Source organism: Cervus canadensis, chromosome 12 (assembly GCF_019320065.1).
Source record: "Cervus canadensis isolate Bull #8, Minnesota chromosome 12, ASM1932006v1, whole genome shotgun sequence".
Classification (NCBI taxonomy): Eukaryota; Metazoa; Chordata; class Mammalia; order Artiodactyla; family Cervidae; genus Cervus; species Cervus canadensis.
In genome coordinates this window covers 26793264-26805571 of record NC_057397.1, presented here as the reverse complement: position 1 = coordinate 26805571, position 12308 = coordinate 26793264, and the positions used below count along the sequence as shown (strand labels likewise).

Sequence of the window (12308 nt, the reverse complement as noted above, 5' to 3'; positions counted from 1 at the left end):
AAAAGATCTTTCTTACATCCGACCAACATCTTTCATACTGCAATCTCTCTGCCGAGTAATTCTTCAGAGTGGGGATGAAAGAAATCATTCATCATCCTCTTTTCACATAAGTGTGTAGAAGACGGTCCAAGTCACCATTCGGCATTGTTTCAGTTCTTTTCTCACTTCCGATGCTCTGGCCATCTTTGTTACTGTACAATCCCTGCCAAGTTCCCCACATGCACAGACACCCACTTCTGGGGCAGATCATTCATGAGCACTCAGTAGCATGAGCAATGAGGTGGTGGTTGCTTGGTTCTGGAATGTGACGTGGGGTGAATGCTTTTCCAAATTGGATTTGCTTTAAGAAACCAACATATATTTAAACACCTATCATGTGACAGGCACTGTGCTGATTTGTGTGCCATGGGCACCTGTGTCTCTTTTAGCTCACTCTGCTGGAATAAAATTAATTCCACGTGGGGAGGTGGAGGAGCCAATACAGGCTTCTAGAGGCTTCCGTCCCCAAAGCAGCTGGGGCAGGAATTGCAGATTTCGGCAAAGAGGCAGCTGGTGAATCCTTTCATACGTATTTCTTATACTAGTGATTGTGTTACCAATTCCCTCTGTCATCATGAAATTACAGAGCCTGAAAGAATGGGAAGGTCATCTGAGCAAGTCTACAATGTCATGGTGAGAGTGTCTCACCCAAAAGGCCCCAGCTCCACCCCTAACTACTTGAGATACTTTGGGAAGATCGTTTATCATCTATGAATCTCAGGTTCCTTATTTATAAAGTGGACTTTTAGTACATTATTTTCATGAGGATGAAGTGAGATAATAATGCAAATTGTACACGGTAGCTACTGTTTTATACAGCTGTCTATTTGCTGCTTAGAGTTTTCTAGGAATGCAGTCATGGTATCTACTTTCTTGTTTTTTAGTATTTTATCAGCCAAGTGACTGTGACTCCTTCCTTATACTCAACTGAAATCTGTCCAGTTTGAGGTGTTTTCATTGTAGTTGCTGACTTTCTCCTGATTAGTCAAACATTTGAGTACTAGGTGGACTTCTCTGGTGGCTCAGATAGTAAAGAATCTGCCTGCAGTGCAGGAGACCTGGGTTCTATCCCTGGGTCAGAAAGGTCCCCTGGAGGAAGAAATGGCCACCCACTCCAGTAGCATGTGAGCCTGTGTTTCCTTTAGCTCACTCTGCTGGAATAAATACTACCCACTCCAGTATTCTTGCCTGGAAAATTCCAAGGACGGAGGAGCCTGGCAAACTACAGTTCATGGGGTTGCAAACAGTCGGACATGACTGAGTGACTAACACTTTTTTTTTTCTTTTGAGTACTAGGCACAGTCATAAGCAGCTTTAGAGATGCTCTTTATACCTTATTCCATTTAATCCATCCTCCCTCCTCCACCCAGGTGACAGAACCAAGTCTATTCTCAGAGACATGGAAGAAGGCCCCTGGGACCACACAGTTAGAGCCTGGATCCTAACCTAATCTTTCTTCTCTTTTCCCTCTGCTATGCTCCCCCAAGAAACACACTAAGTCTCTGCTTTGTACACTAAATCATCCTTTCTTCCCCCAGTTTGGCAATCTAATAACAAGAAAAAGAAAACTATCATTTAAGAAACTTAAATCATTGTACTACTTGAAATCCTTTTTGGAATGAACAATAATAATGATAATGTTGGGTTACATGTGAAAGGTGTGTTTCAAATATGAGTGGAAAATTAAACCAATGATTAGTAGTGGTAGGTCCAAATTATTTCAGGTTTGGTTAGTTTTGGCCAAGTTAGAAGGATTAATATTTTCCATCTCATCACACCTTTACTTACAGATGAACAGGCTTTAACGTAACATGATCCTGGTAGTAGGAGTGTGCATCAAGTCCACCTATGAAATCAACTGTAAATACAACATAGCCCAGTATGAATAAGTGTGCAAGTTCACATAATAGTAGATGACTTAAAAAGAACACACAAAAAGTTAACAAAAATATATATCACACAATGGAAGAATGTGTATATAATATAAAGACTGTTCAAAATATTATCAGTGGTCAAAAAATGGGGAAATTAAAAAAAATTTTTAATGGAGGATAATTGTTTTACGATGTTATGTTGGTTTCTGTCATACACCAACATGAATCAGCCACATGAATACATATGTCCCCTCCCTCTTGAACCTCTCTCCCACCTCCCACCCCATTCCACTCCTCTAGGTTGTCACAGAGCACCTGAAAAAAATGGGGAAATGTGAAGAAACACACACAGAACTTGGGATCTTAAGGGACTGAAAAATCACAGTTGTTACTGGCTTTAGTAAAAAATGAAGTATACTAAATAGTATTAGATTTTAAATAATGTGCTTGTCCTTAGGCATACAAATATGCCCTTTCCCCTCATATATCAAAAGATATACCTTTTCTTCTTGTTGCCAGAAACCATTTTTTTTTCTTTAAGAATATTTATTGCATTATTAGAAAGACCTTTGAGAAGTCACAAAATCTATGTCCTTGCCCTCCGTCTTCAAGCCATTCCTGACAAATGAGCACCTGCATTTTGCAGAGAAAGTTTCAACTTCTCTCTGGTAGTGTGGTACTTGCCTCATACTGTATAGACTCACTAATTTTGTTAATATTCTGTCTAATCTGTTTTCGCTTTGATCAAAACCTCAATCTTTCTTCTGCAAATCTAATGTCTGTGGTTGATCTTAGCTCATTTCTCCTTTTTTTTTTTTTCCCCCGCCGTAGTCCATTAAAGCTATTAATTAGGTCCTATCAAGCTATGGCTATATTATAGTACTCTAATATTAACAAGTATGTGGGTGTATAGGAACACTCTGAGCTTGGTATGTGTGTGTGTTTAGGTACACAAGTTGTGAATATTTTATCATATTCTCCACTCAAGACAGGCATGCTAGTAAACTGTGATTTTGAGAAAGATGAATTAGCCTAGAAGTTCAGAGGGGCCAAGAAAAGCCCATCCTTTTCCTACCAAGGCACGTAAGTCACCTGGACGCAACCTTAAGGAGAGAAGTAGTGAGATAGGAGTCAATCGGAGACACTGAAACAATTTTCCCAGGACTTCCCTGGTTGTCCAGTGGTTAAGAAGCCACCAGCCCATGCAGGAGACACAGGTTTGATCTTTCCTTAGGGAAGATCCCACAATGCCCTGGGGCAACGAAGCCTGTAAGGTGCAACAAGAGAAGCCACTGGGATGAGAAGCCCTTGGGCAGCAAGAAGACGCCGTGCAGCCAAAAAGTAAATAAATAAAGTACTTAAAAACTCTTCTATTAAAAAAGGAATCTTATCAGAGAGAACTACCAGTGTCTAAAGGGGTCATTTAGTCAGACTAGATTAAGTTTTTATTAGATTAGATATTTAATCAAATATCCAACCCCGGGGCTTGTTGACCAATGGGTGAAAATTTAGAAGGAAAAAGCACCTGATCAATTAACATTGTTGATTAAAAACTGAATGGCCCTAAAAAAAAATGTTGGGTAATGCTATAATTTACTGAACTGATATGGAAAATATTTTCATAGTTAAAGATACTATGACTTACAGAGGCACCTTTGGAAGTTGAAGGGTGTGTTAAAAGAAACAAAATTATAAATACATACATTCATGAATAAAATTGTTCAATTAAAAAGTTATTTCAAAGTAAAATTATCTATAAAAATGAAGATTAAAAATCAATATACATATTTGTTAAAGCAGAATAAAAAGAAAGCTTTATATTCATTTGAACGTTAAAATGTAACATTAACATAATTATTTTTGGTATAAATTCATGTACTGCCATGAATCTGCTCCATGTTCCATGTCTGTCTGTAATATACTACATCACTGATCTTTTGGGGGAAAATATACACATATCTTTTCAATATGGTTTTATTATTTTTATAAATTTATTTATAATCTTATTCAACACTTCTTTTATGATTAGTAAACTTGAAATTGCTGATATCTTGATTGCCTCTGTAAATCATAGTACTTTTAACTAGGAAAATATTTTCCATATCAGTTCAGTTCAGTTGCTCAGTCATATCTGGCTCTGCAACCCCATGGGCTGCAGCATGCTTGGCTTCCCTGTCCATCACCAACTCCCAGAACTTTCTCAAACTCATGCTGATAAATGCCAAGCACGTTTGCTACAGAGAGGACAGGTGTCATATAGTTTAGCCCAAATACTTGCCCAAACACTGCTATTTTACTTCCATTTAGCTCATCTTTCTGTGCCAAAAATTTTACAAGACACAAAATAACTTGCATTTATTGACGATACTTTTTAGATCTTCTCACAAATTAAGTTTTTTCATTTTGGTGCAAAATATAAATTTGTCAAATAAAACGCAGCTCTGTCAAAAGAGTCTTTCAAGTCAAGAGATTTCAAAAGGAAACTATGAAACTGAAAATTAAATTTCATATAACATTTGAACTCTCAATATTTAATTTGTCCAGTTTGCTGTTTTGTGAGCATAAATTTCCGTTTTCCTTTTTTGTAAGCTTTCACTTATTGCCATTTACTAAAAGATTCAAAAGATGATTTTGGGGGTGCTTCATTTGTTGAATAATTTGACAAGTTCTTCAACTGATCTTGAATGTAGTGCAGCTAAAATGTGGAAGACTCATTTATAAAATGCTCACAGTCATTGTAGGAAACTTGGATTAATTTACAAAGTAGTTCTTTAAATACAGAAATGACCCTAAATGATTGATGAAGAGAAGCCAAGAGAGAAAACGCATTCTGTCATCCCAAAGACTTTGTTTTGTTTGCTTGTTTTCAACATCAATTGCATTACAAAAAATATTCTTAGGGAAATGCAAGCCAAAACCAGAATGAGATACTACTTTATAATCACCAAAATGGCTATAAAAATCATATAATAAATGTTGGTAAAGATGTGGAGAAATTGGAACCCTCACGCACTGCTGGTGGTAATGTAAAATGTTGCAAGACAGGTGGTTCTTAAAAGAGGAAATACAGAGTTACCATGCATTCATGCATGCTCAGTCATGTCTGACTCCTTGCGACCCCATGGACTGTAGCCCACCAGGCTCCTCTGTGCATGGGGATTCTCCAGGCAAGAATGCTGGAGTGGGTTGCCATGCCCTCCTCCAGGGGATCATTCTGACCCAGGGATCAAACCCATGTCTCCTGCATCTCCTGTATTAGCAAGTGGATTCTTACTCCTAGGTATATACCCAAGAGAAATGGAAACACATCCACACAAAAATTTGGACATAAATTTTTAAACTCTCAATATTTAGTTTGTCCAGTTTGCTTATTTTGTGAGCATAAATTTCCATGTTTTCCTTTTTTGTAAGCTTTCACTTATTGCCATTTACTAAAAGATTCAAAAGATGATTTTGAATCATCTTTGAAAACAGCATTATTCATCATATCCAAAAGGTGGAAAAAGTAGGTAGTTAAGAAACTGAAAACAGCAAGAATCTTTTATGGGTGGAACACAACAATGTGGTTTTTGACAACAGAAACCTAATATTTCCACATTAGAAAAATAGTTTTTTTAAGCACACACTAACACTTCCCTTTTGCCAGAGTAGGAATACAGTTTAAGTAAAGAGATAAACTGAAGTGTTTATAGATTTTAAAGTTTTTTAAAAATGATGCTTTAAAAACTGAATTTGTTTTTTGACCCAACGAAATACTTGAAAACAACTCAGTAGGAAATCTTTCAGCTTTTAAGCTTTCAGAGTGGTAGTTGTATCACACTGCTAAGAAAGTGAAGTGACTATGTATTCTAAAAGTCACTGTAACGAGAAAGATGTGAGAACAAAAGCTGCTGAAGTAAGGAGTTGCTCCAGCAGAAATAAGGAGATGAATTGCAATGAAACCTGAGAAGTAGCAGAAGAGGCGTAGATGGGTTTTCAGAAATATTAGAAAAGGAGAATTAGAAGCAAAACACCATGAAGTCTGAAGTAATCACAGCAAGAGCATCATCTAAGGGTCTTTGGCAGAAGAGTGGCCTTGGAGGAGACGAGGAAGACAGAGGGTAGGGGGTTGTGCACAACTTGCTGAGTGACCTGCAGGATAATTGACTTGAATTCTCTGGTTATTAAAGTCTTAAAATGTAGAAGAGAAAAATCAGCACAATTAAGAGCTGGCATCAATGGTGCAGAAAAGCCATTTACAGAGAACATTGCCCTCTTCACCCATTCTCGGAAACGGAGGTGTTACTATCAAAGATCCCTTGGGGAGAGCCCACAGCCAGGAAACCCCATTGTTCGTAGTCCTTTCAAATGTATTTCCTGTGCCAACTTCCAACCGCAGAGCCAAGCGACTTCTTGGAACAAATTATGTTACTTGCATTGGAACATCTTTGTGGCTATTCACTCTCCCCATGGCAGATCCCAGACAGGGGTTCTCACTGACCTGGAGGAACTCCAAAGCCACTCTGGATTTACAGCATCATCTTACTGTACAAACATAGACCTGTTTTCCATTTGTGGGGCTTCCCTGGTGGCTCAGATGGTAAACAATCCGCCTCCAATGCTGGAGACCCGGGTCAGAAAGATCCTCTGGAGAAGAGAATGACTACCCATTCCAGTATTCTAGCTTGGAAAATTCCATAGACAGAGGAACCTGGTAGGCTACAGTCCATGGGGTGGCAAGAGTAAGGCATGACTGACTGACAGTTTCACTTTTCTTTTTTGGTTTTTCACTTTTCCACTTGTAAGAGATTCACAACTGAGTCTTCTGTATGACTACAGGGAATTTTTGGTCATCAGTGAGGTTTCTAATTGATAACTCAGTACTACCAACTCAGGGCTTCATTTGGACACTGCAATCCTGCCTGACACCTAAAGCAAGACAGGCCATTTTCAGTGAGCACTCAAGCTATCATTTATGTCCCAGGTTTAACTAGATTCACCCTGGTGGCTCAGCTGGTAAAGAACTCGCCTGATGATGCAGAAGATACAAGACATGTGGGTTCGATCCCTGGGTTGGGAAGATCCCCTGGAGGAGGGCATGGCAATATACTCCAGTATTCTTGCCTGGAGAATCCCCATGGACAGAGGAGCCTGGCAGGTTACAGTTCATGGGGTCACAAACAGTTGGACACGACTAAGTGTGTACGCACACACACACCAAAGAATGAACCAGAATGCAGGCATTTTTTTTCTGATCCAGTTCTGTTGCACACTGCCTTGTCTCTGATTGGGAAAAACAGAGACAATCTACCATTGTGTTTAGCTCAGAGAAATGAGAAGACTTGGGAGGATGAGGATCAATTAACAGATTTACTCTGAGCCTGCTTCTTGCTCTATTACTGTTCCTGCTATGTCGTTATGAGACTATTCTAATAAGCATTTATTTTATAGGCTGCCAGCAATACTGCCTAAGGGAGCACTGCTCAGGCTTCTAAAGAACTCAAATATGGGGGCCGTTACATTGTGATTTACTCGTTCTGTGATAGGAATTCATAAGAGAAAAGCCAGGGCAGACGCTCACCATCCTCTGAGTTCATGCAGAGAGGCCCTTAACAGACCACAGGGAGGATTTTGCAGACCCCCGTAGGTAATGAAGGCTTTTAGGAGAGACCGGTGATTTCTGAGGGAGCTGGCACCTGAACTCTGCCTGCGTTACTAGGGAACGAGCTGGCCCACAGCATCGCTGATCTGCTGCCTCCCCCTGTCTGAAGAATCTGAGCTTTCAGAGGGCACGACCCACTGTGCCAAACCGCAGACCGTGGTGGGGCAGCTCACATCACACAGAGTGGGGGCAGCCACGGTGCCCCCATGGCTCTGCTGGACCCGCTGAACTTGACTGTGCCCTGAAACGCCGCTGACCCCCGAGGAGGTGGTTGGGGCTGTGGGGACGTTGAGAGCTGTTCAAACAGGCAGATGACAGCCCGCGGGCAAGCTTTATGAATGTTCATGATTGTTCTCTTTATAATGCAGGAAATTTACCATCCCTTACACCTTTCAGAAAGCACTGGGCACTGAAGAAGGGAAACTTCTTCACGTGGGAACCCTGAGATGCTCAGGGAGAAGTCAGCCTCACTGGAAGGGCAGAGTCTGCCACCCTAGAGGTGGCCTTGGCCAGGTCAGTCTTCCAGCATGTTTACCTCTTTTTGCCTGCTATCAGCCATGCAAAATGGGTCCATCTGACTTCTTCTGGTCCCCCTCAGGCAAAGGCCCTGATGTGGAAAACTGATACAGCGCGATGACTCAGACGGCACTGTGGCCTGGGAAACACTGCGGGGTGTCATTGGGAGAGTCTGGAGGGTCTGGAAGAAACCACACGTCTGTCTGGGGCCCCCAGTCCCTCCTCCTCTTGTGGGGTCGGGGTGGGGAAGCAATAAGAGGCCAGCTGTCTTCAGCTGGGGAGTGCATGCCTCAGGGGATGTGAGGACTTCCTAAATGATGTGTAATTTAAGGTGGAGGTGGAAGTGTTAGTTGCTCAGTCATGTCCAACTCTTTGCGACCCCCATGGCCTGTAGCCCACCAGGCTCCTCTGTCCATGGAATTCTCCAGGCAAGATTATTGGAGTTGGATGCCATGCCCTTCTCCAGGGGACCTTCCCGACCCAGGGATCGAACCTGTGTCTTCTGCGTTGCAGACAGACTCTTTACCATCTGAGCCACCAAGGAAGCCCACCATTATTCTAAAGATAAGCTTCAAATGCTAAATCTGATTTTGCCAAAATAAGGAAGGCACATTTTTCATTTTTAAAGATCATACCCACAATATTTGTCATATCATACTCTGTTACATTTGATTGTTGTTTGTTGTTGTTTAGCTGCTGAGTTGTGTCTGACTCTTTGTGACCTCATGGACTGTAGCCTGCCAGGCTCCTCTGTCCATGGGATTTCCCAGGTAAGAATATTGGAGTGGGTTGCCATTTCCTTCTCCAGGGGATCTCCCCAATTCAGGGATAGAACTCACGTCTCCTGCATTAGGCAGGCCTTGGCAGCAGGATTCTTTATCGCTGAGTCATCAGGGAGACCATATGATTGAGCTAGACTTTAATAATGGCAGATTATTAATTAGATGCTCATTTTATAGCAATACAAAATTTTACAACTATTAAACAGTCTTTTTTTTTGGTGGGGGCATTGTTTTCACAATTGTGTAATATTTGAATTACATCCTAAAATTCTGTTATTATAATGATAAACTTTACATATTGAATTCTTGCTAACGAGACATTTGATTTGGTTGGTGCTAGTGGTAAAGAACTCACCTGCCACATCTGCCAGTGTAGGAGACTAAGAGAGATGGGTTTGATCCCTGGGTTGGGAAGATACCCTGAAGGAGGGCATGACAGCCTATTCTAGTATTCTTGCCTGGAGAATCCATTGGACAGAGGAGCCTGGTGGGCTACAATCCATAGGGTTGCAAAGAGCTAGGCATGACTAAAGTGACTTAGCATGCACTCTTGAGCCTTTTTTTTTTTTTTTTTTTTAGCTTTTAACTGGCATTGCCTTTATTCTCTAGTCCATTTTCCTCACAGTAGCACAGACACTGAGGGGAAATCACTCTCTTTTTTCTCGGTATTTCAAGTCATTCTATGGGATTCTTTGTGCGTAATACATCCCCTTTGTGCAAAGTGTACAGAGTGACATTTCCCCAATGCTTTCAGTATTATTCCTTTAGGTGCATGGCTACGCTTATTCTATGACATGATTTGAATAGAAAATACAATATTTCTATTTTGTATTCTATAAATCTATAGTGCTTTTCTGTAAGGATACCATGGACAGTCTCTAGCATTTTGTCTTGATTCTTGTGCGAGGGGAACCTAGTTAAACTGTCCCTACAAGGTGCTTTGATAATAAAGCATCTGCTGCTGTAATTTCTTCTCTCACTCTTGACTGCTAGAGTTGTATCATCTTTATAAAAATGCCTAGGACATCCCGGCTCCCACAACCTTCTTCCTCAATGCACACATACACTTTTTGGTTTTCTTTTCTCATATTCAGGAAGAAAGGACCTAGGTTCTTTTCTTTTTCCTTTTCAGTTTTCATCTTTAATGGTATATTTGCTTTTATAAAATTAGTTTTTGTTGGCAAAGCATTGCCTGACAATGTTGTTTGTTTCTGCTGTACAGGAAAGTGAATCAGCGATATGTTTACGTATATTCCCCTTTTTTAAAAAAAAAATTGTTTTCTATTCCCTTTAAAGTGCTTCCCAGGTGGCACAGTGGTAAAGAATCTGCTTGCCAATGCAGGAGATGCAGGAGATGTGGCTTCAACTCCTGGATCGAGAAGATCCCCTGGAATAGGAAATGGCAACTCACTCCAAGTATTCTGGCCTACAGAATTCTATGGACAGAGGAGCCTGGTGGGCTACAGTCCATGGGGTTGCAAAGGGTCAGACAGGGCTGAGACATTCCCTTTAAAGTTACTCAGCTTTTTAAAAGCCACACAGGTTGTACTCTTTCCCTTTTGTAGATACACTGCTAACCCTTTGGTTCATCTTCATCAGTGATTGGGTGGAATGGCTGCTTACTATTATCAACTGCAATTTGGCTTTCCTGAAGTCTCTTTCAAAGTTTTTATAAATTTTCAATTACTGTATGCTCAAAATCAGGGCTGGCTGAAGGCCTTTGTGTCATTACTATTGGGCTCATTCAGTGGAATATTTTATTCTGGAGGAAACAAGATTTTTAAAAATTCTGAAAATGCCTCCCTTTTCCATTTTTGGAGCTCCCTTTTCATTTTTTATTTGGATGAATTTCCTCTTTTGTTTTTCTCATGGGTCCACATTTCTGAAGGAAGATGTTCCCATAATCAGAGCACACAGTTTCTTTCCACTTTAAAATTTTCCAAGAGTAAATAATAATTAAACAATAGCACAGTGAGTTTCTAAAATCTGTTTGGGGTCAATAAAGCAGAATGGAATGACTCAGAAAAAAATATTAAATTAAAAAGGTAAGGGCTAGAAACAGCTCTAAGAATTTGTCTAAACAGGTGCATTTCCCCCCCTTATACAATGCATTTTTCTTAGTTATTCAATTTTTCCCCAATATATTTTTATCACTCATTTAAATCTAGCTAATGTTTTACTTTGCTCTATAAATCAAGTGACAAATACTTGTTGACTTTGAAGTCTCTATAATTCATTTTTTCCTGTCTGCTTCTACAATTTTGAACATTTCCCCTTTGAATATTCTTTTTCCTTTTTAAAATAGCCTCCCTTATTACTTTTGGTTTTCCAATTTCTAGGACAGACTCCATCCCCAAAATGCCATTTCTTCTGAGATCATTTTATAAATTCCTTTCTCTTTCTATGAATGACTGTTCAAAGAAAATTGAATCTGATCATATTCTTCCCAAGATTAAATCTTTTCATTGATTCCACATCATCTATCAGAGCATCCCAGCTGTTGAGACCTGAGTAGGTACAGCTGACAGGATATTGATTCCCTAATTCCCTGATGTGTGTGTGTGGGGGGGCAGGGGGTGGGCATACTCATGCCCACATGCTTGCTGGTGGTCTGGGGTGGTCATTTATTGCTGGGAAAAAGTAACTTATTTGTCACAGTGTGCCTCATAAAATTTGACTTTTCTCTATAAGTGCCAAGATATAAAATAGGTTGGGACTCACTTGCCTGGAGAATCCCATGGACAGAGGAACCTGGCGGGCTACAGTCTATGGGATCACAAAGAGTCAGACATGACTAAAGCGACTTAGACTTAACACTGGTATAAGACAGAATCCAAGGTCCCTCAAAGACTGACCCTGTTGTTCACTTAGTGAACTGAACACACCCCATACACATCACTTCCTGAGTACCCCATGGTTTTCCCACACTTATTTGACATCTTTTTGCCAGCATTTTGATGTCCTCTTCCTTGTAACTTTCTTCATATAAGACCATGTTCTCAGGCTCTGAGCAGCCATGCTTGATGCTATAACAATTAGCCTCTGCTGATCTTTTTCCTTGCATCTGATTCACTTTATGCAGATCATGATCTGCTCTTCACTTGTCCATCATTATTTACATACCTGGCTCACTTTTTAGATGTGAGATCTCCTAAGAAAAGGACCAAGGCTTATTCATCTCTGTATCCTTGTGGGTCTAATACATAGCGGTCTTTCAGTAACTTTCTTGAACTAATGAATCAAATCAATAAAGGATTAGCTACTTAAACTTGTTTAAGTCCTAAAATTAAACAATAATATTCTGGATCTGGACTATACTTTCAGACACGGAAAGGTCAACGACTACAGAACAAGAAGAGATTTTGGAAAATGCCGAATCCAGTTGAGCACTGCAAGAATTGGCAACCCACCTAGAATATAGAAAGAACACAGAACACCATCAGGAGATATGGTTGA

At 40.2% G+C, this 12308-nt stretch overlaps 1 protein-coding gene across 3 annotated transcripts in view; it reads right to left on the bottom strand.

Annotated features, from left to right (window-relative positions):
- NKAIN3 (sodium/potassium transporting ATPase interacting 3) overlaps nucleotides 1-12308 on the bottom strand; it is a 537526-nt gene that overhangs the window by 11992 nt on the left and 513226 nt on the right. For 2 of the 3 annotated variants that reach the window (XM_043484043.1, XM_043484044.1), the window contains exon 6: nucleotides 1828-1897. The exons of the other annotated variant lie outside the window; for it this stretch is intronic. In XM_043484043.1, the coding sequence (XP_043339978.1) occupies nucleotides 1828-1897 (70 nt within the window). The remainder of the gene's footprint in view (nucleotides 1-1827; nucleotides 1898-12308) is intronic. 3 annotated transcript variants of the gene reach the window in all.